This window comes from Rhodamnia argentea, chromosome 9 (assembly GCF_020921035.1).
Source record: "Rhodamnia argentea isolate NSW1041297 chromosome 9, ASM2092103v1, whole genome shotgun sequence".
NCBI lineage: Eukaryota > Viridiplantae > Streptophyta > Magnoliopsida > Myrtales > Myrtaceae > Rhodamnia > Rhodamnia argentea.
This window is the reverse complement of record NC_063158.1, coordinates 4,558,606-4,578,240: the sequence shown is the minus strand read 5'-3', so window position 1 is coordinate 4,578,240 and position 19,635 is coordinate 4,558,606. Positions and strand designations below refer to the sequence as shown.

At 42.3% G+C, this 19,635-nt stretch overlaps 4 protein-coding genes across 15 annotated transcripts; all 4 read right to left on the bottom strand.

Annotated features, from left to right (window-relative positions):
* Positions 1 to 1,278: 1,278 nt before the first annotated feature.
* Positions 1,279 to 3,926, bottom strand: LOC115736989 (50S ribosomal protein L19-1, chloroplastic). The gene is made up of 5 exons (XM_030668929.2): positions 3,764 to 3,926; positions 3,102 to 3,464; positions 2,588 to 2,674; positions 2,342 to 2,475; positions 1,279 to 1,680 (listed from the first exon to the last, which is right to left on the bottom strand). Exons 1-5 carry the CDS (start codon positions 3,785 to 3,787, stop codon positions 1,572 to 1,574), a joined length of 717 nt encoding a protein of 238 aa, XP_030524789.1. The 5' UTR covers positions 3,788 to 3,926; the 3' UTR covers positions 1,279 to 1,571.
* A 3,852-nt stretch (positions 3,927 to 7,778) lies between these two features.
* Positions 7,779 to 8,307, bottom strand: LOC125316592 (FAM10 family protein At4g22670-like). Its single transcript, XM_048285334.1, has 2 exons — positions 7,971 to 8,307; positions 7,779 to 7,922 (listed from the first exon to the last, which is right to left on the bottom strand). Exons 1-2 carry the CDS (start codon positions 8,117 to 8,119, stop codon positions 7,799 to 7,801), a joined length of 273 nt encoding a protein of 90 aa, XP_048141291.1. The 5' UTR covers positions 8,120 to 8,307; the 3' UTR covers positions 7,779 to 7,798.
* A 2,480-nt stretch (positions 8,308 to 10,787) lies between these two features.
* Positions 10,788 to 15,122, bottom strand: LOC115736988. Of its 12 annotated transcripts, none has more exons than XM_048285328.1 (8): positions 14,952 to 15,112; positions 14,455 to 14,836; positions 14,126 to 14,214; positions 13,967 to 14,042; positions 13,009 to 13,058; positions 12,581 to 12,922; positions 11,510 to 11,548; positions 10,788 to 11,181 (listed from the first exon to the last, which is right to left on the bottom strand). In XM_048285328.1, the coding sequence occupies exons 2-8, from the start codon at positions 14,642 to 14,644 to the stop codon at positions 11,005 to 11,007; spliced, it is 963 nt and encodes a 320-aa protein (XP_048141285.1). In that variant the 5' UTR covers positions 14,645 to 14,836; positions 14,952 to 15,112; the 3' UTR covers positions 10,788 to 11,004. The 12 variants fall into 12 exon arrangements, 10 of the variants coding, with proteins under 10 accessions (XP_048141285.1, XP_030524785.1, XP_030524788.1 ...); XM_030668927.2 differs by adding an exon at positions 11,727 to 11,832 and having other exon boundaries at positions 10,961 to 11,181; positions 14,455 to 15,120; XM_048285331.1 differs by adding an exon at positions 12,196 to 12,267 and having other exon boundaries at positions 10,961 to 11,181; positions 12,577 to 12,922; positions 14,455 to 15,119.
* A 1,933-nt stretch (positions 15,123 to 17,055) lies between these two features.
* LOC115736986 lies at positions 17,056 to 18,838 on the bottom strand. Its single transcript, XM_030668919.2, has 2 exons — positions 18,036 to 18,838; positions 17,056 to 17,823 (listed from the first exon to the last, which is right to left on the bottom strand). The coding sequence occupies exons 1-2, from the start codon at positions 18,510 to 18,512 to the stop codon at positions 17,197 to 17,199; spliced, it is 1,104 nt and encodes a 367-aa protein (XP_030524779.1). The 5' UTR covers positions 18,513 to 18,838; the 3' UTR covers positions 17,056 to 17,196.
* Positions 18,839 to 19,635: the final 797 nt, after the last annotated feature.

The following is a 19,635-nucleotide window of genomic DNA, read 5'->3' as shown; positions in this document are numbered from 1 at the left end:
ACAATAGTGAGCAAAAAGAACTGACTGGATCGAAAATTGCCCGGACCGGACCGAACCGACCGCTTGGGTGAATTCCTAGAGTCGCCAGTCCGATTCTCAATTCTATTAAATTGGAATCAATAATTGTTGGTCCGGCCGGGTTGAAATTGTCCACCCGAATCGGACCAACTATTTTTGTAAAATTTATTTCTAGTGAATTTTAAAAAAAAATCATTTAAATTCTTAATTATTACAAGTGTTTCTACACTTTTTAAATGTGAAAATTTATTTCTGCAACTAGCTTCATTGAACAGCTCTAAAATCGGATCGATCAGTCTAGTCTAATTCCCTTTTTTTGAGATGGACCGAGTTGGACCGGTAACCAATCACCCACACCATCTAATCTTCATAATTGCCCTGGTCTTTTTATGTTTTTCTTTCTGCTTATGATTTCTTTTCTCAAAATCATAAACGCTATGGTTGCTAACTCTATACTGGACCCCTCGAAAGAATCTTACTCAGAAAGAAGAGACACGTGTCGGATAGATGGGTGGTCATGTCTATCTAAGCGGATGTTGACCTGATGACGTGTCCCCCTTCTCCAACATTTCGGGCCGCTTACCAATTGCGACATTAATTCGGGACCAAACTTTGTCAAGCTACTCATGCAGAGTTATGACGAAAGATGTGTTTTGTCTTAAAATGAATTATGACGTTGGTAGAGTGTTCACGTATGAGCTATTCAAACAAGTTGAATTTTGTGTCAAGTGACTACATAAATATGCATGCAATAAGTCTAGAAGCTTGATTTAGACTCCAGCTCAGCTCGAATTAATGAAAATCAGGGAAAGGAAAAAATGATCACTCGGTTGTCGTGCTTACGACGATATAAGTTAGTTCTAAATCAATTTTCGATATTCAATATGGTTCCTAAATTTTTTTTCATCAATTTGGTCTCCAAATTTTTCAAAATTTACTTGATATGATCATTGGTGTTAGCTGATGACCCCATCAATTTCTACACGCTGGCATCCACGTGGAGTCCACATGTCGGACTTGAACACCATTTGCAACCGTGGCTCATAATTATCGGAAACGGCTTCCCCCACCACGGACTTCACAACCATTATACACGGGCTCCTCAGACCCAAGTCGCGACCTCAAATCTGAGGCCGTCGTAACCTCGGACAGGAGATCGCGCCTCAGATAGATGGTCGGGACCTCCAATCTGAGGTTGCAACGGCCTCAAATTTGAGGTCGGGCCTTGAATTGAAAAGTGCAACAAAACGAAAGAGAGCGTCACGGAAAGTTTAGGGACCTCCCGCGTCAGTATCTTCATGCTTATAAAACAGGAACATCTTATGACCAAACGAACATCACAAGAAGAGATGTAGAAATTACATATTCCTAATCGTTAGTGCACTGATATTCCCCTTCTCTGCATGATACCAAAGAATGGGAATACAGGCTCACAGCAAACAAACAAACAAAAATTAAGAGGCAGTTCTAATGCCATTCGCAGGAAAAAAAAAAAAAAAGGGGCTCCTTTGAGTTGTGAAGAGCCAAAGAGTGGAGACAGCATTGTAAGTTTTTCATTTGAAGGTGGAGAGCCTGGGAAGCTTGTCCCGGAGATAGTACAACCTAGCCCTCCTGACCTTCCTGTGCTTAACCACTTTTATTTCCTTGATGTTGGGTGAGTACCTGCGACAATATGGGATGACGGAAATGCGAAATTTAGTATGTTGCGCTTAGCCATACCTCAACGTACACGGTATGACACACGCAGAATAGTTAGCATTTGAATCAGTCAGAGTACAAGAACCAAAAACACTGTCGGGTCGGAAGCTTATAGTCCAATAGCAGAAATCTTGAATACCAAGGACGATCCGTAGCTTGCAGGGGAAAAAGCTGAGAAATGAGCCGGCTTTACATATTATTCAGCACTAGTCATCGAGACATTAAGAACATCATCCAGTCTAACACCAAGTCACTGCACAAACATCAGCTAAAGTATTGGCAAATCTCCACTACCACCGCTTACAACTGTTGACACATGACTTTCAATGCGTGGGGCTACGTTCTATCCCATCTATCAATGCGTTGGCATCAGCCATATCATAATTTCTGAAACCAACTAAACTGCACTGGCACCAGTAAATCTGATGATATCTATGGCCTCTACCCAAGCATATCAAGAACACTCGATTACGACAAGAGCCTAACATTTAATACTCGTGACCCCAATTATGCAACTATTTCCTAATGATCTCAGGTTCTGATTACTGGGACTAGTCAAAAGAAGTTCAACAGCACCTAAGAGCTGCAAAGGATCTAACTGCAAGGAGGAAAAAGATTCACTTACAACGGGAATACAATCTCGACCCCGATGCCAGCAATAATTCTCCGAATTCTAATGGTCGTGTGGATGCCAGCATTTTGTCTCGATATGACTATGCCTTTATAGATAGACAATCTGCGCCTGTTTTCAGGCACTTCCTGCAATTTAATCAAACAAGTGTTTACAAGAATCACTGAAAAACAGATAAGACTCACAAAAGTAAAACCGGATAAGTTCAAAAGAAATGAATAGACAATCATCAACATTTACCAGTTTAATTTCCACTATGTCTCCAGTCCTGACGTCTGGAACCGGCCGTTCATTCTCAGATGCCTCGACTGCTCTTTTGTTCAATATCTACCAAATAGCAAGAAACATTTAGAGTTTCTCCCATATTTCTAAATTCCGCGTTCATGAGAAAGACGAACAACAAAGAAACAACCAAAAAGAACCATCATTATTGTTGATTTACTCTCCAAATTATCTTCCGATCAAGCATAATTACAGAAGCAACTAACTGCTTAACTACAACCACATCGTAACTTTGCAACTAAGAAAACCGATTTCAAAAGCCAACCCGCAGTTGACTATCATAAGGCGACACATATTCAACCGGTCTTTCACTCTTTCCATGTCCAAATGAAAGAAGGTAAAAGTAACACAACCTAACCACAGAAACCGGTACTAAGTGGCAAAGCTAGACCAACAGGCAGGCTCCGGAGTGTAAAGTTACACTAATTGGACTTCATGGTTCGAAGTGATTCATAATTGAGCACGAAATTACCCCCATAATATCGCCAAGCTTAACCCTTGGCTTACTTGGAGGCTTCACTTCCACGACTTCCTCCTCCGCTACTGCTTCAGCAGCTTCCTTGACGTCAGCAGCTGCTTCAGCATTCTCCTCCGCGCTCTCACTGGAAGCAACTTCGGCTTCTGGCTCCGGCTCAGCTCTAACCACAAAACTCCGCTTCGAAAAGGCCGCAATCACCGGACTACTCAATCCCCTAGAGCCAAACGAAACCCTAGAGAGCAAACACCCGTGTCTAGGATAGGTCCGACAGTGTCCGCTGGAGCCAGCTGCGAGCGCGGAGAACCCTAGCTTCCTGGGAGCGCTGTGGTTGGCGCCTCTAGGAATCGCAATCAATGCCTGCAATTAGCGATGAACGGAATTGACAGAACTCTTGATCATCAAAGTCGAAACGAACCAATACAAAATGAAGATGTAATTCGCCACTCTAGAATGGAATTCAACTGCTGCGAGCTCTTGGACACATCAATCAAACAGCTGACGTGCATGTAGCAAATGAAGATGTAATTCGCCACTCTACAATGGAATTCAACGGCTGCGAGCTCTTGAACACATCAATCAAACAGCTGACATGCATGTACCCACGAACACGCGCGCGCGCGAGCGTTACAGAGCTGTCTGCACACGAAAACGCGTACCTGGGGAAGAACATTGGAAGCCATTGGTGGGGAGAGAAGACCGAGAATGGTTAGCGTTGAGCGAGAATGACTTAAAGAGAAGTCATGGATGGAGGATAGAGAGAGACGTTGAAGCAGAAGAGTGGAAAGGCCTTATCTGCTTTCTGTTTTCTCAGACGAGGGCGTGCGTATCCCGTTACTCTCGCACGTGCGGAGCTTAATTGGGCCTCAGGTTCACGCTCATGGGCATTCGGCCTACATATTTGGGCCCAAAGCGGGCCCATATATTCTGCTCTCGATGCCAACTTCGATGGTCCAAATGAAACGTGCATGATCAAAGAAAAGAAGGGGAAGATATTACAATTACAATTACAATTAATTAATGGCAGTTCAAGTCCATGCCCGATTCGACCCAAAAAAAAAACAAGTCCATGCCTGACCATGACGACAAGAATTTTAAACGTTCTCCATAAAAAATTGAAGGCAATTTGAGAGGGCCGAAGGGACGGATTGTCTCCAAGAAGGGAATTGTTTGCCATGCACGTCTATTTTGCCGGCCGGGGGCGACCAGGCCTAGAAGGGCTCATCGGGCGGTTCACCTATCATTCACGTCCATAAGTTTACTCTTTAGGCTGTGTTTGATCGTCATGATATAAGTTAGAATAAGATATCTTATGTCATATCCTATATTTGGTAGTTGTCCAAGATAGGACAAAAGGGATATAATTTGGATAAAAATTTCCTCAGAGAAGGGTGAGATAAATCAGGATATGATTTCTTAAGAGAAAATATATGAGGAAAATGGGGTTTTTCCCACAATCACCGCCTCTCCTTCCCATTGAGTTGCCTCTCTATTGCGCCGTGCAACCTTTCTAGTGAGAGGCCGCTTCTTCGGTGGTGCCATGCTAGGTCTTTGACCGCAAAGCCGTGTATTTCCACGATCTTATTCTTTAATCGATTGTTTTGCGTGATATGAGATCACTTCCCTTACTCTTTAACCCCTTGAACATTTTTGACATTTGAAAAGGGTTTTGATATGTTATGAAGAACTCGAGATTGATCAACTTTGAAGGTAGCTCTTTTGGATAACTTGCATGCATGCATCTTCAATTTATAAAAAGAGGGCGAATTAGATTGTTCAGCACTTGTCTACTCACTCGACAAGATAATAAACAAGGTTAGCAGGCCATTCCAAAGGATTCGACTCTAAATCAAGACCCTCGATTCTATGTGGTCTGCTCCGTCGCTATTCTGCTCTCATTCAAATGGCACAAACTTCTTCTCAATAATAGCTCACTCATCAGAACTCATCACCGAACAATTTCTAAAGCATCATGATATTTAAGTAAAATAGAGTTACATCTCAACTGCGTATTGTCTCTGGTTATCCGACTTTAAATCCGCAATTCACTAAACAATAAGTAGAATATGACAAAATCCCTGGATTTCTTATCCTATCTATCTAGCCATATCCTCACTAAAAATCCGAACAACCAAGCGCAGCGTTAATGTTTAATCATTAGTGTTTTTGATTAGGAGCTTAACAAGTTACTTATTTTTCCGTGATTTCGATAAACACATTGTGACTTTCATTTACACAAGTTAATGCAGATTGACTGGACAACTTAAACTTTCGAAGTACGATCAAATGCTTTTGCTCAGTATCGTTAGGGAAGACGAGCGAGTATTTAGAAATCACGCGGGAAAGCTTACATCTTCACGGCGGAGGTCCATCTCGTCCCACGCGAGCCTATCCAGTTTACTTCTCATTAACTGTGAGCTTTTAAATGCTTTGATGGACATTACGGGGTCGACATGTTTCCGAGGGTGGGGCCGAGTCGAATATCGACATGGAGAATCACGGTGCGGCATACGAGCGACCAAGTCCGAGCCCTTTTTTGGGTAGAGCCCAACATAGATTTCACTATAACCGATTCAACCTTGTGAAAACGACGAAAGAGTCGCCTTATCAATGAATTGAAAAATACCAAAAAAAAAAAATCTTAAACCTTTTGTAATTACATCAATTCAATCCTAATTTTTTTTTATCAATTCAGTCTCAAACTTTTTGTATTTGTGCCAATTCAATTCTTCACACAAATTTTGACTGGAAATTGCTGACATAACCAATTTCTAATAATTTTTTATAATTCTTTTATTTTTTTATATTTTATCATATTTTTGCTTTCTTTTTTTTTCTTTTCTTCCTCCTCTGGCCGGTCGTTGAAAAAATAAATAAATTTAGAACTGAACTGATGTAATTGTAATAATTTTAGGATTTTTTTTTATTTATAATTTTGCCTCTCAATCAATCCAAGAATTGCCTTCTTCCCTACGAATGGCTGTCGGTTTGTGCCCTGAGACTCGGGGTTCCTGCAGTCGTGAGGATTCGTATTCGTCCATGCGCAACGTGCGGTGATCACAGTGGACAACAGCTAAAAATGTTGATTTCTTCGCATTCTTTTCCTTTGTCTTGTTCCATGCTTTTCAATGATGATGGGCTATCCGAGGAGCCAGGGAAAAGAGCGGCTCTCAAGAACGCGATGCGTCTGCATCCTGCTGAAACATCAAATGGCGTCTTTGCGGGTCCTGTCTGCATCCGCTACGTTGATCTATCTTGCTATTGGCCGCCGATCCCGTAAATCGAAAAGCAAGAACTTGGACACTACTATCACGCCGGCCCACGTCCATGGCCGGTCCACGTCATGGCCGGTTGCCGGGATGTCTGTCGTCGACAAGACCCGCGGCAAGCGGAGGAAGAAGACGGAAGGAAAGGAGGCAAAAAAAGAAAAAAAAAACCGAAGAAAAGAAACAAAAGTAAAAAGAAAAGACCGTAAAGGAGTCTATGGAGGACGGAAGAGGAGGAAAAACGACTTCATCTTTTCAAAAACGGAAAATGTTTTTCTTACATTTTCTGTGAACGAACGTCACAAAATCCCGAAAATATTTTCTTGAAAGTTATTTTTCGCGAAACATACGGAGCTAAAGTCTGATCTAACCACGGTTGTCCTACCTCCGAATTCTCCGAGATTTTTACTAAGTACATACATTTAAGAACTAGAACTGCTAATCTAGATTGATCCTTCGGCTTTCTGCAATTCACACTGCGATTCTCGTGTAAAAGGTCGCAATTCCACGTGTTGATAAACATTCTAGTAGAACAAAGGAACAAGGGCGTGAACAAGCAAATTTTTTTTTTTTCAATTTTTGTGCTGCAAAGAGCTTACGGCCATTATTGCTCAATTGGCTCGTGTGAGGGTAACAAAAGAAAGTAAAAGAAGAAGAAGAAGACTTGACTTGAAGAGATTGATTAAAACGGGTCAAGGGGGACAAATGAAAGCCAATCTCCACCACAACATTGAATCGGACAACCTTAATTCCGTCAAAATCAATGCTTCTCTGGCATAAAAGGGGTGCATGAAGGTTTCATGCCACTTGGTTGAGACCATACTTTGCCACAACACAACACACACCTCACACCTTTATTACACTAACATAGTTAAAGACAAAAACTGCGGATTAATCCCTGAATTCCCGGGGTTATGCGATTGTGGTCTTACGTGAGCATTCAATCATCTCCGGCCGTCCCACGTTTTCGGCAGCAATTGACTGGAAAGACTGTATCGCACAAAGCTTTAAGACTATATTGGCTAAATTGACAAATTTACAATTGAATTGGCAGCCCTACAATGAGTTTAGGACTGATCGGGTAACTTTCCTTAATTATGGAGTTGGAACAAGAGTGATGCAATTAATTTATGAACTGAACTCAAAATAAATTCATAAAAAAAAAAAGAGAGATGAAATGTCACTTTTTGCTTGGTTAGTGGCTCCACAGATTGCATGCAATGTCCATACACTCCAGGGTAAAACTATCTAAAGTCACAGCCCTTCCAGCCATTGTTTGCCCTCGGGCTCTATATAGCAACCTCACCCCTATTATTTCCCACCTTGCCAAACCAGTTCACTTCCCACAAGCACAAGCATGGCCCTCCACAGTGTCATGCTTTGCTCAATCCTCCTCGTGTCCTCTCTTCTAGCCCCATCAGCACTTGCTCAAGCTCCTTCCCCGACCCCTTCAACCACCCCCATGACAATGCCACCCTCCTCCATTGCCACCCCTCCCACCACCGTGATGGCTCCGCCGCCGACCACCATGACCCCGCCCCCCACGGCCACCCCTGTCTCGTCGCCTCCACCGACCACCATGACCCCGGCCCCTGCAGCCACCCCTGTCTCGTCACCTCCGCCGATGATGTCTCCTCCGGCTTCCACCCCTACGACGAGCCCCGGCCCTGCCATGAGCTCACCTCCACCCATGATGGAACCTTCGACACCGCCCTCTCCTCCCTCGCCTCCAGGAAAGAGCCCCTCCATGGCACCGGTGGCCTCCACGCCAGGCAATATTGCTTTTGCTCATGGGAATAGCTTGGCTTTGATGGTTCTATCTGCAGCAGTTGCATTACTGCTCTAAATAGTTATTACACAGGGTCCATTTGTTTGAATTTGGTGTAGAATAAGATTTCGTTTCACCGTAATTCTTTTGTCCTTTGTTTGTCCTCTTCTTCATCTTTTTCATATTTAGTCATGGTTTTTGTTCCTTCCCTTGTTTAACTTCTCCGATTCTTGGGGTACCTACCTATCATATATAGGTGAAGATTTGTGAGGATTCTCGAGAGATGTTACAGGCTTACAGCACTTTGTAGCATTATGACAGTGTAGCTGAATAAGATGGATGTTGTCTGGTTTGTGTTTCACTCCTGGTAAGACCCATCTTAGCATTTTCTTCTTTCTCCTGAACTAGTAGCACAAAACAGACAGATGGGTCATTCATCCAAAGCTGTTACTGTCCAAGCTCAACTTGCTCATCTTTAAAAAGCTACATTGGCCTATCTTGCTTCTTATGTTATCGTCAATTTTTGCTAATACTCTAAGCCATACAACTCTTTTTGGGTTACCTTCTGTTATGGATCATGCAAAGGTCCAAGCTTTGTAGCTTGGAGTACTCCAAGTTATGCTCTGCTTTTTTTGGCAAAGAAAAACTCTAATGATATCCTTTTATTAGTCAAAACATGTCTGAAGAACCCACTCGAGAAAACACCCCAATTAGATTTTCCTAAACCTAGATGGCTTTTTGGGAGGGTAGATGGAGAAGGAAGGATGGGGGAGATACTTGGTTGTGGTGGGGAATGAACATAAAGTTAGGTGGTGCAAGCTGTTGTAGGTAGAATTATGAGGAAGAAAGAACCTGGGTTCCTTTTGGCAATGGGAAAATGTGGAGGGTACACTATTGTCCTGTATTATTATTATTATTTTGGGGGGATGTGAAGTGGGACTGTGGGAGAGATATTATGGGAGGAATGTGGCTTTCCTGAGAGTTCTAGTGGGCAAGATTGGTTGGCAATTGGCGATGGTGGGGCTGAGCCATAGCTTTATGACAGAGGAGCAATGATCGTAGGAAAGTGATGTTCACATGGCGCGTCAACCCCACATTTTGTACCAGTCTATGCGTGCGTGTGTTTGAGAGAGAGGTGGGAGGAAAGGAAGTTGGAGGTTAGCGTACATTTCCTAAGTTTTACATCTGTTCCACGAGAAATTACTAAGATTCGGGCAACGGATGGTGCTGGAAAGTCCGCAAGTTCACACAGATAGGGAAATTTACGCGCTAAGAACCCGGTACGTGTGTGTTGTTGCCAAGTAACATAGCAGGCACAACGCCACCATCGCAACCAAATCATCTCAGGTTCCATTTCAGGTTAGAGAGGATAGCATTGTGCAGTGAGTTGCGGATTGTGGTAGTAATCTAGTGCAGAAGAGTAGAAGTGATCCAAAAAGCTTCACATACTGTAGAGAAAAATTAAGCCAAGTCATAGAGAATCTCTCCTGTTCTGGAAGGAGAAAGGAAATCAGATTCTTAGGATAATATAAAGGGGTTAATGTTTCCACAGGAAAAAAAGCCAAGTGTGAGCATTGGATTCCATCTAGAAAGTAAAATGAGTGAGGATCATGCCTTTTTCTTTCAACTTTGCATTCTTTCCCTAAAGAACATGATACTGAAGCAGCCTTTCCATAACCTTTACCTAGAGTTCTTTAGCTCAATGTTTCACCGATGCAATCGCAGGCAATGTACATATTAGCACTTAAATGGAGAAATATTAGATCAAACTCATCTCAATGAACCAAGCAACTCACGCTCGAAGAAACAGAGAGAGCGATATTGAATCCAAGTATAAGAACGTGGAAGCAATATTTTCTATACACTTGATTTGACTCTATCATCAATAGACGCGAACTGTTACGCACAGATCAGATCAGAAAAGCACTCACGTCGACACAAAATCCAGAAAAAAAAAGAAGGCCTTTGTCAGGCATGCAAATCATCTTCCTCAGGCCTTTTGGCCATTATTCAAGGTCGTTTGGAGGATACAATAGCTTGATTGACTTTCATTTGCTGCATATAAACTGGGCACTCTCAGAAGGCTTTTCGAGCTAGTGCAGCTACTATTGCTAAACCACAGAGCGCACATTGAAACCAAAACACATGGCTGTGGCAAATAGAGGCAGACTTCCATAATTTCACAGTGGTGCATCCATACTTAGGAGATACTTAACTACCCTGGCGCGACTATTGAGATTTCACACTTTCCGAAGTGCAAGATTACAGTTGCCAATATGACCTGGTTAATACCCCAAGTTGGAGTAGCTAGACCTCCCTATGTTTCATGCTCAAAGCCGACATCCTCCCCAACTTATTTGGACGAGGTTCGGAAAAGTGGCAATTTTTCTTTGCATGAGTTCTAGATATACTAATTTTCATTCTTGCACTCCAATCAAGAGGAGAAAATAGTAAGCATGTATGCGCTAAAGGAGTAACATAAGACTGCGAAGACAAGAGAACATTCCTCCTCAAATCAAATCAATCTTTCTTTCCTTTCTCAAAAAGCAAGTCCGATAATAAACACACAGTTTATCTCTCAAGATAGAATGCTTATGCACATCCAAAAATCTGTGTTAATTACTCCTCCAAGCTGTGGCGCACTTATTGCTTCCTAATTTAAAATAAAATTGTGAGGAAACCCCAACTTTAGTCAGCTGCCTGTTGCTCTAACAGATCGCCCACGATGATCATGCTCCTTTTAAGTTTCAGAGGCAACTCAACAGGGTAAGCTCAAGACAAGAAAAAAGGCAGCAGCTTCTCTGGTCAAGCATGATGTTTAATGTAGTACTTTTGATAATTGCACAGGAAATTATTGTATTTCATTTTAGTTTCTTCTTTGTTTCCTTCGACACTCAAAACAATCGTCGCATGGAGAATTACTTCTACTAGAGAACGTGCCTTTTATCTTGCTCGGAGATACTTTTAAGTCTTCGACCAGTATCTGGCGCAGCTTTTCATTCTCCTCCATGAGCTCCTCGATGACTTGCTGATGCTTTAATACCTAAATAAATAGAGAAATTGAACTAAATGAATGGGCCACCAATCAGCCAAACAGATGACGTGTTAACTTGCACCCCATTGAAGATAAGCAGCTAAGTGGTACAGATATCAATGCGAAATGTGCTGACTGTGGAGGCCAAACACCTCTAAAGACTATTTTTAAGAACCCATGGTCTCTTAACCAAAGATACGGAAATTTTTTGGGGATGACCAGGTTTCTCGAATGCAGTAAGCAAGTCAACTTTAAGATCTCCCGAGAAGGACAGATGCAAACTCAGACACCCCACATAAACCAATGCACACAGGGTGCAAATATTGGTAAAAGTTACCGTTTGAAGCAAGTTATTCTCTGACCGCAAGCGTCCTACCTATAAATGCAAAATCACATGAACTAAGTCATATGCCACAGTAAAGCATGAAAACTCTTGGCAAAGAAATTGTCCAAGATAAAAGCATCATGACAGCAACAAGCTTTTGCCTACTGAGTCAGCTGCATCCATGAAAAGATAAGGGAAAACATATCTCTCGCTGACATATGGCAGATACCCCAACCAGTATTTAATGAAAAACGAAGTGATGCTACGGTTCGTAAATAGCAGTTCAAGTGAAACAAGATTCTCGGCCTTGAAACTACTTGCACCGGATTGTTTTCCTTATTTGAATAATGATAACAATCAGCAATCTTCTAAAAGGGATGCAGCAATTAAGTTAGTTAGAAATCACCGGGAGAAACTTGTGCTCTTATCCTCAACTATGTTTGTGGTTGCTCAAGAACTAAAGGATAATGTCGTCAAAGGTTGCGTGGTTCCCAAACACAGTTCCATCTATGATTCCAGATCCAAAATATTATAGTGCAGATGCATATAATACAAATCTCTTCAGGATATTCTTCCACCCTAACGATTTTCTTCAATAAGAAACCAGAAAACATAAACGATTTCACTCTGAAGATTGTTTGTTCCTGAGTGATCTTATCCTCTGAAGTTAACATTGCAGACAGATGAAACAGTGTTACCGCATATTGAATTCAACTGCCACAATGAAATGAACTTAACAGCAGTCCCACCCATATGAAGAAAACAAAAACCTACCAGCAGCCAAGAAAATTACTGCAGCAATTACAGTTAGCCATAGCAACGGTTCCATTGCCCCTTATCAACTAAATCAACACAAGAAACAGGACATCATTCCAACATATAACTTGACAATTTTGTTCTGACTAGCAATTCATGCAATCAGAAAATAGCTGAACCAAAATAGGAAAAAAGCAAAAGGAGTTAAGAATGAGGCATGATAAATAGAAGGCAAAATAAAACTATCAAAATCTCTCAATATTAGAATTACCAGACAAATTCTTACGAGGAATATGAAGTTTGTGATGTTCTAAATCCACCACATACCAGATCATTTAATTTGCTGTCCTCTTGCTTCAGAACAGGATTTTGCAAGAAGTTGTTTATAACCTTCTCTGTTTGACTGGTAATGGACGGGTCCTCTGGAAAGGTCGTGGCTGAAAAACTTTCATGTGAAGAACCCAAGCCCGTAGTTCCCATTTCTGGGAGTCCTGGTGATATGCTCCCAGATAACTTGGGAGTAAGCTGCATAGGATTTCCTATTTGGTTTGCATTTGAGGGCATGTTTGTCATGTTCAAGCCCGCTTGAAGAGAAGCTGGAAAGGCTCCCTGCCCAATGGATATATTGGGAGCCATCCCAAATTTTGTCATCACCTTTGTCATGAGTTGCTGCCAAATTCAGAGTTGGCATTCAGATGACTGACTGAAGTCAACATGACAAAAAACACAGAAGACATCAAGAAGTTAATACATACTAGTACACTAAATTGTATCTGATTCATCACTCCAGGCTTCAGTGCAAGTCCTGTTGAAGTAAGCATGCATTGTTCAGTATTGAAATACAGAGGGCAGGGCAGTGTAAACTGTGAGCTTACACAGTGTGTGTGAGAGAGAGGAAACAATATTGATGGTTAGTTTCCAGAATAAATCTATAGAAGAAATAGAGGTATTTGGATTATACAGCAAAACAAAACATATATTGCTAGAGAATCAAAAGACTGCCACTATATTGAAAAACCATCTACTTAAAAAAAGCCCCAACTTTTTTTAAAATACATCCGCATTTACCAAATATGATAATTTTCATGTAGTTACAAGTAAAAATAAAACATCCACGATCTCTCTTAGAGGCAATCACTGCCAACAATATTCTGGCTTAATATAAGAGAGCACCACACCCATACTTTCTGAAACAGTCAGCTGATCAGCAAAATCCATAATATGTGATCCCATCATGACATTTTTCTTCTGTTAATTCGGATATTGAAACATACTCTGGGAATGACTACTCTTTCCTAATGCTTACAGACAGTCAGCTTTTTAGCTTTTAATCATCTATGCAAATTTAAAGGCAGGGCTTTCTTTCTGTATGCCAATACAGGCACTTGAAGATTGAAGAATCCCTCTACAATATAGTCTCCCACATTCATCCCCCCTCCGAGATGCTTGCAAGAAATAGAATTGACACAAACATTTGCATACCATTGACTTCAAGTTGCAACAACCATGTCGCATCTTACATCTACCATTTTGAGACAATTTTAGGCATTACCAAATGCATTAGAAACTGTCACATAGACTGCATAACACTTGTCCTTTTTTCAAGGCAAATGGATCTCATAATGCAACCAAAGTGAACTCAAATTTCAAGACATGTATTCATGGAATACAAAGAAGTTAATTTTTCCTCTAGGATCACGAACAATGACATACCAACGCCAAATCCATGGCCAAAGCCTACTCCGCATCCAATACCAGCTTCGACATTTTTCGCTCCAAGTTTCCTCAGCTGAAAATCAATGAACAAGAGACCAAATATCGCAAAGACTTCAAGTTACATTAAGGAAGTAGAATAACTGCAATTCGACTCACCCCGTCGTTGATATGCCTTGTGACACCAGATAATGCATAAGTTGCACCACTGGTGGCACTCATAACTTGGTTCACCACTGGTATTGCACCTGGTAGACATCCCCAACATATCGCAGTAATTATTCAGGAAATTTCATTCAAAAAATGCAATGCTTACTAACCTTACAGCTTAGCAACTCAAAAACTCAAAATCAAACGCACACACACAAATATAACTCTTCAAGCAGAAAAAGTACATTGCTTCTTGGCACCATTGGACTTGAAAATTCCTCTGAAATCCATGATTTTAAATTCATGAAATAGTTTATAGAGATGGAGAGAGAATGTACCCAGATTTATAGGGCGACCAACGCCGATACCAAGACCACAACCAATGCCGAAGCCAGTGAATACTTGACCCACTTTGAAAGTAAAGGGATTCTGTACCCGTATACCCTGAAAGGGCTTCTTCTGATGGCTCAAAGCTATGTTATTGCCACTGCTACTTATACTTTTACTGTTGCTGACATTGTTCTCCATTCTTCAACAAGCCACTCTCTGACTTTAACGCCTCTTCAGAAGCCAAAGAACAATCTCTCTCTCTCTCTGCTCGCGGATATACCTTTCTTTCCTTCAACCTCTCTCTCTCTCTCTCTCTCTCTCTCTCTTCGAATCCCTTTCTGCTCCTTTCCGTGAGCTGAAGAAGTGGGTGCAAAGCTTTCTTTCCTTGTGCTGAAGCAGCAACGAGATGCAGAATTCGTAACTAGAGAATGAATTAGGGGATAAACCGGTTCTAGAAGACGATGATGAAGCTGGGTCTTTCGTGTTCTTGACGATGGTTTCTCACCTAAGAAGTCCGTTGCTAACCAAACATCAAAACGAGGACTTCGCAGTCGGATGAGAGAGGTGTCTGCTCGCAGACACAGCGTCTTCTCAGCCTAGACGATGATTGGGCCCTTTTGGTGGCTTGGGTCGGTGAGTGAGTTAAGCCCAAATAAGATCGCGTTCTGTTGCTCCGATGAGCATTGTTTTGCCAACGTCCTGGTGCGGCTAATCCAAAGCCCATACATGCCTCGACCACTTAGCCAATTTTAAAGGCAAAAGTACAGCAGGAGTGTCAATATTTATATACGGTACCTATTTTAGTGCCAATATTTTTTTTTGGATCACTTAAGTGCCAAATCGAAGAAAAAATGATCAATTAAATATCAATTCCGACAAAAAATGATTACTTAAGTGCTAATTCCGATCAAACAAGACACGTGGCATTTTTTTTTATTAATTTCTTCTTGTTATGTGGAATTTTTTTAAAAAAAGTTTGTCCACATGGTATTCACGTGGCAATTTTTCTTTTGAAGTTCAATCCACATAGATGCTATGTGGACCTAAAAATAAAGTCAATTTTTTTTAAATTAAAAGTAAACAAAAAATAAATTCAAAATAAAAAATAAAAAAATCTTGCCTTTGCAGCAACAAGGGCTCACATCGCCAAGGGCCTGCGAGGCCTCTACCAGCCATGGCGGGGCCTCATCGACCCCAGGTGAGGCCTCGCTAGGCACTCGGGCCTGCAGCTGCAACATTAGATTTTTTTTTTAAAAAAATTTTGTAGCTTATTTTTAGCTTTTTAGTTTATTTTTACTTTTTTTAATATTAAGTGGATTTTTTTATTGATTTTTTTTTTTTTGCTAACTAGGATGCTCCGATGAGCCATGTAGACGCCACATATGTTTTCCGGTGATGCTCACCGGAGTTGGCATTGGATTAATTGTTTTTCAAACAAATTGGCACTAAAGGGAACGCCGTATACAACTATTGACACTCATTACGTACTTTTGCCCAATTTTAACCCAAGATTTTTTTAGGGATAATTATATCAATATTCCCCGAACTTTGGCTCAATATGCAACGTTATCCCTAAATTTTTAATTTGTTTAATGCGATCTCCGAACTTTAGTCCAACATTCGACGTCATTACACATCTAGTGTAATCCTTCCATAGATTCAATTTCATGGACAACATTGGATATTTTCACATAGTCCAAGAACTAAATTTAACATGAGTCAAAAGTTCAGGAATCACGTTAAATAAATTAAAATTTCATAGACGGTATTACTCATTAGGCCAAAGTTCAATGATCATTTGTGTCATTATTCTTTTTTTTTTTTTTAACCAACTACCCATGCTCCTTGGTGTGCACTAAATGGTATTAGGATTAGCCTATAAAGAAACAAAACTTGGTTGTTTTCTCATTGTTTTATGAGCTCGATCAGGCTTAAGCCAGCTGGAACGAATATCAGAGCATTCAGGAAACATATGCAGACGTTTCTTCAGACAGCAGCACCCTTGGGGTTGATCATGAAGTAAAAGGAGGCTTCGCAGAGAAGAGCCAGATCTCATGGGTGTCTCTGATATGAACTGAGGTTGACCCTACTTGTCACTCCCACGTGAACAAGACACGATAAAGAGCAGCTGTAATCCACTAGTTTTTCCGTTTCCTGACAAGCTTCACTCTTGGGAGCCTCGTTGCGAGAAGCTATCTCTTCTCAGTGGCCATTCATTCACCCCAACGTGCGAACTAATGGCGGGTCGCGAAGTAATTAGTCGACTCGGTTCGTTTCCAGCTAATAAGGCTTCTTTGTCAAACTCGGTTGGTTTGTCCGATAAACCTCCGGACCAATCGTTGCGGAAAGAGCAAAAGAGCAAGAAACAGCTGCTTGAGGGTGTCAGGGTTTGAATAAAGGAGGAGTGGACTCTTGCTCAGGCTCCACGAACATAGGAGCTTTACAGATGATCGACAAGCTCGAGACGAGTTATTTCGTTCGATTATATATTGTGAATCCTAAAAGGCATTGAAAGTTTCGGCTCACGAACCAGCGAGAGCATCTGATTTGAAGCGTGAATGAGCTCGCGCTCGAGGTTGACTTTTTACGCGGAAAATGTAGGATCTTGATTCATTTAAGCGATCATTGAATTTTAAGCAGAAAAAGAACAGGCGATCATCGAACTCAAGAAGGAAAGAAACTAGACAATATGTTAGATAATCAATATAGAAGCCAAAATGGCAAATAGGTGCAACTTATGATAAATGTAATCACGCTCTAGGAATTGTGACGAAGACATTAAATCCCAACATGCCGTCGTCGTCGCCGCCGCACTGCGCCACCATCACGAAGCCATCACCCGATGCAACCCAATGTGAGACCAGAGCAGGCTCGTTTCCTCTCCTGAACGCCACACCGCTCAAGCCCAAACTCTCCAAACTTACTTCACTTGTGACCATCTCGGTCTCGACCTGAACAGCTCCACCTTTCTCAACGCTCTCTGCCTTAACATTTCCCGATTCTTCTTTCACCAGCAAGGCGAATTTCGACCCCAGCTTGTTCTTCAGCTTCTTCTCCGCCTCCTCGGTGCACAGCAGCGTGACCGCCTTGCTCAGTTCCCCGCCGGGCTTCGCGCCAACGGCATTGACTTTGAAGACCAATGTCTGGACGGTCTTTGGGCAAGGACTAGGGGTGAGAAAGGTTAATGGTGAGTCAGGACGTTTGATGTTCGAGAGATAGAAGATGGGTTTCTTGGGTGCACTGTCTCCAGGAATCAGATTCAGATCATTATGGATGGTGGCCCATCTGCTGATGAAACTAATTATAGAGATTGGGTCTGCCAACAACAGGCTACAGCTTATCCCAATTGAATACCCACCACACTGAAAGTTTGTCACCTGGAAAAGAAAACCACAAACAGAATGAGGGTGGGAGAAAGATCACAACCTTCATCTGCTAAGGTAGTTCTAATAAACTCTCCTGTCCTCCTCCACTGATTGAAGTGTCCTAGGACAGCAAAATCGGATACTTACACGAGACCCAGGTGACCATGATTCGTGTCTAGGATGAGTTTAGGAGACCGAAGCAGTCTAGGACTACTCAATTTTACCTGGATGTAAAAGAGTGGGCAGAACTGAGGATCTTGCATGTCGATGTCCTTCCAATGCACTAGCTCAGCCTCACCATCTGCCCTCCTCTCAGAGCCGAGGAACTCATCCAGAGTCACGCCAATCCTAGCCTCGATGAGCCTGGCACCGCTGTCGTTTGACACGATCTCCAGCTCTCCTCCGCAGCCACCCTCGCCTCTCCGGAGCCGCCCACAGAGGAGTGGCCGCTCGGTGAAAGCTCTCCCCAGCGAGTCCTTGACCCACCCGGAGAAGGCCCAGCCGGTGTCGCCCTCCACCATCGTTCTGTAGTACAGAACCACGTTGAAGCATTTCTGGAAAATCCAGGTGCCGGCAGGGTCAGCGGCCGAGACGGGCTGGGTCAGGCGCGGCTCAGTCACCGTGAAGGCGGTGACAGTCTGGATGGCCTCATAGTCGACTCCGGAAGACCCGGTGGTTGTGCCATCAGTAGTTGTCATCATCGTTGGCTGTTGGGACAGTTCCTAGTGGTTTCCGTGGGCTATTTATAGTCACAGACATTATTGAACATGTTCTGGAAAACAGTTCATCTGAGAAAGTATTAAAAGAGATTGCTTGCCCTTTGTCAACTCCTGGGTCCTTGGACATGGTCATTGATTGAGGTGTTGGCTGTTGAGTGAGGATTGGCTTTGGAAGAGCAGTGGGTTATGACTGTTTGCATCCTGGAAGGGGGGATTGGTATGCTGCTACACCTAACAGTACTTAAAAGGAGATTTTACAAATGGGAAATGAACCTTATCTTCTACATGATTTGGTCATCAAATTGGAGCTACTCCTTCTATTTTCCTATCGCACAAGTTTCTCCTCCCTTTCCGAGGCGAGAAAATCCGGCGAAAGGTCGGATGTCTGTGGAGCCTCCGGCACCGACTTTTCACTGTAAGGATGAGATGTTAAGTCCAGTGAAAAGGATGTACCACAAGACGAACACTTTGCCAGTTTCAATCAACGTAGATCCTCACCATTCCATGGATCACAAAAGAGACCCGTGCTGTGAGTCGACGACGATACATGGCAAGAGAAACGATACGGCACTACTGGAATGCATACCGGAATCAGACGCTAGAGCTAGCAGCCTAGGACATTGGTAGAGATGAAGGATAATTTTGGGAAATCAAGTGCGGATTGGCCCATTTTCAGCCAAGGAGTTTGTCTGGGGATTGGGTAAAGTATTGAACTTTTTCCCAAGTGTAGCATCTGACCCCCAATATTTTGCCTATTGGAGACTGCAGTTTTGGTATAACTACGTATCTGTCATTGTGTTCTCCACCTAATTACAATTTCAAGAATCAAGAAATACTAACTACGTACTCATCAGGCTGTCTTCTTTGCCAATGATTATTAGTTAAGCATGTGGCAACATCAAAGCAGAGCGACGATTCTCAAACGAAGTATCGAAGGCACCCCCCGAAAACCTTTCTTCAGCTCCGTCGTATCGGCAAGCCAACTGCGTCGTGGACGCTTGCCTCGTGAGGGAAATTCCAATGAACCGGTATCAATATACCCGAACTGAGTCGTTCACGATGAACCGAATAATTCATGGGTCTGTGATCAAGACGCGAGGAATTT

Excerpts from the sequence above, each read along its gene's own strand:
- LOC125316592 (XM_048285334.1), bottom strand. The coding sequence starts at position 8,119 with ATGGAGGGGCTCTTTCCTGGAGGCGAGGGAGGAGAGGGCGGTGTCGAA. Across the intron at positions 7,923-7,970 it reads GGAGGTGACGAGACAGGGGT|GGTGGCCGTGGGGGGCGGGG; the intron begins GGCTGCAGGGGC and ends CGACGAGACAGG.
- LOC115736988 (XM_030668925.2), bottom strand. The coding sequence starts at position 14,644 with ATGGAGAACAATGTCAGCAACAGTAAAAGTATAAGTAGCAGTGGCAAT. Across the intron at positions 14,215-14,454 it reads TGGTCGCCCTATAAATCTGG|GTGCAATACCAGTGGTGAAC; the intron begins GTACATTCTCTC and ends GATGTCTACCAG. Across the intron at positions 12,923-13,008 it reads AGATACAATTTAGTGTACTA|CAACTCATGACAAAGGTGAT; the intron begins GTATGTATTAAC and ends TGAATTTGGCAG.
- LOC115736986 (XM_030668919.2), bottom strand. The coding sequence starts at position 18,512 with ATGATGACAACTACTGATGGCACAACCACCGGGTCTTCCGGAGTCGAC. Across the intron at positions 17,824-18,035 it reads GCCCACTCTTTTACATCCAG|GTGACAAACTTTCAGTGTGG; the intron begins GTAAAATTGAGT and ends TTTCTTTTCCAG.
- LOC115736989 (XM_030668929.2), bottom strand. The coding sequence starts at position 3,787 with ATGGCTTCCAATGTTCTTCCCCAG. Across the intron at positions 2,675-3,101 it reads AGCTTGGCGATATTATGGGG|ATATTGAACAAAAGAGCAGT; the intron begins GTAATTTCGTGC and ends GCTATTTGGTAG. Across the intron at positions 2,476-2,587 it reads ACATAGTGGAAATTAAACTG|GAAGTGCCTGAAAACAGGCG; the intron begins GTAAATGTTGAT and ends ATTAAATTGCAG.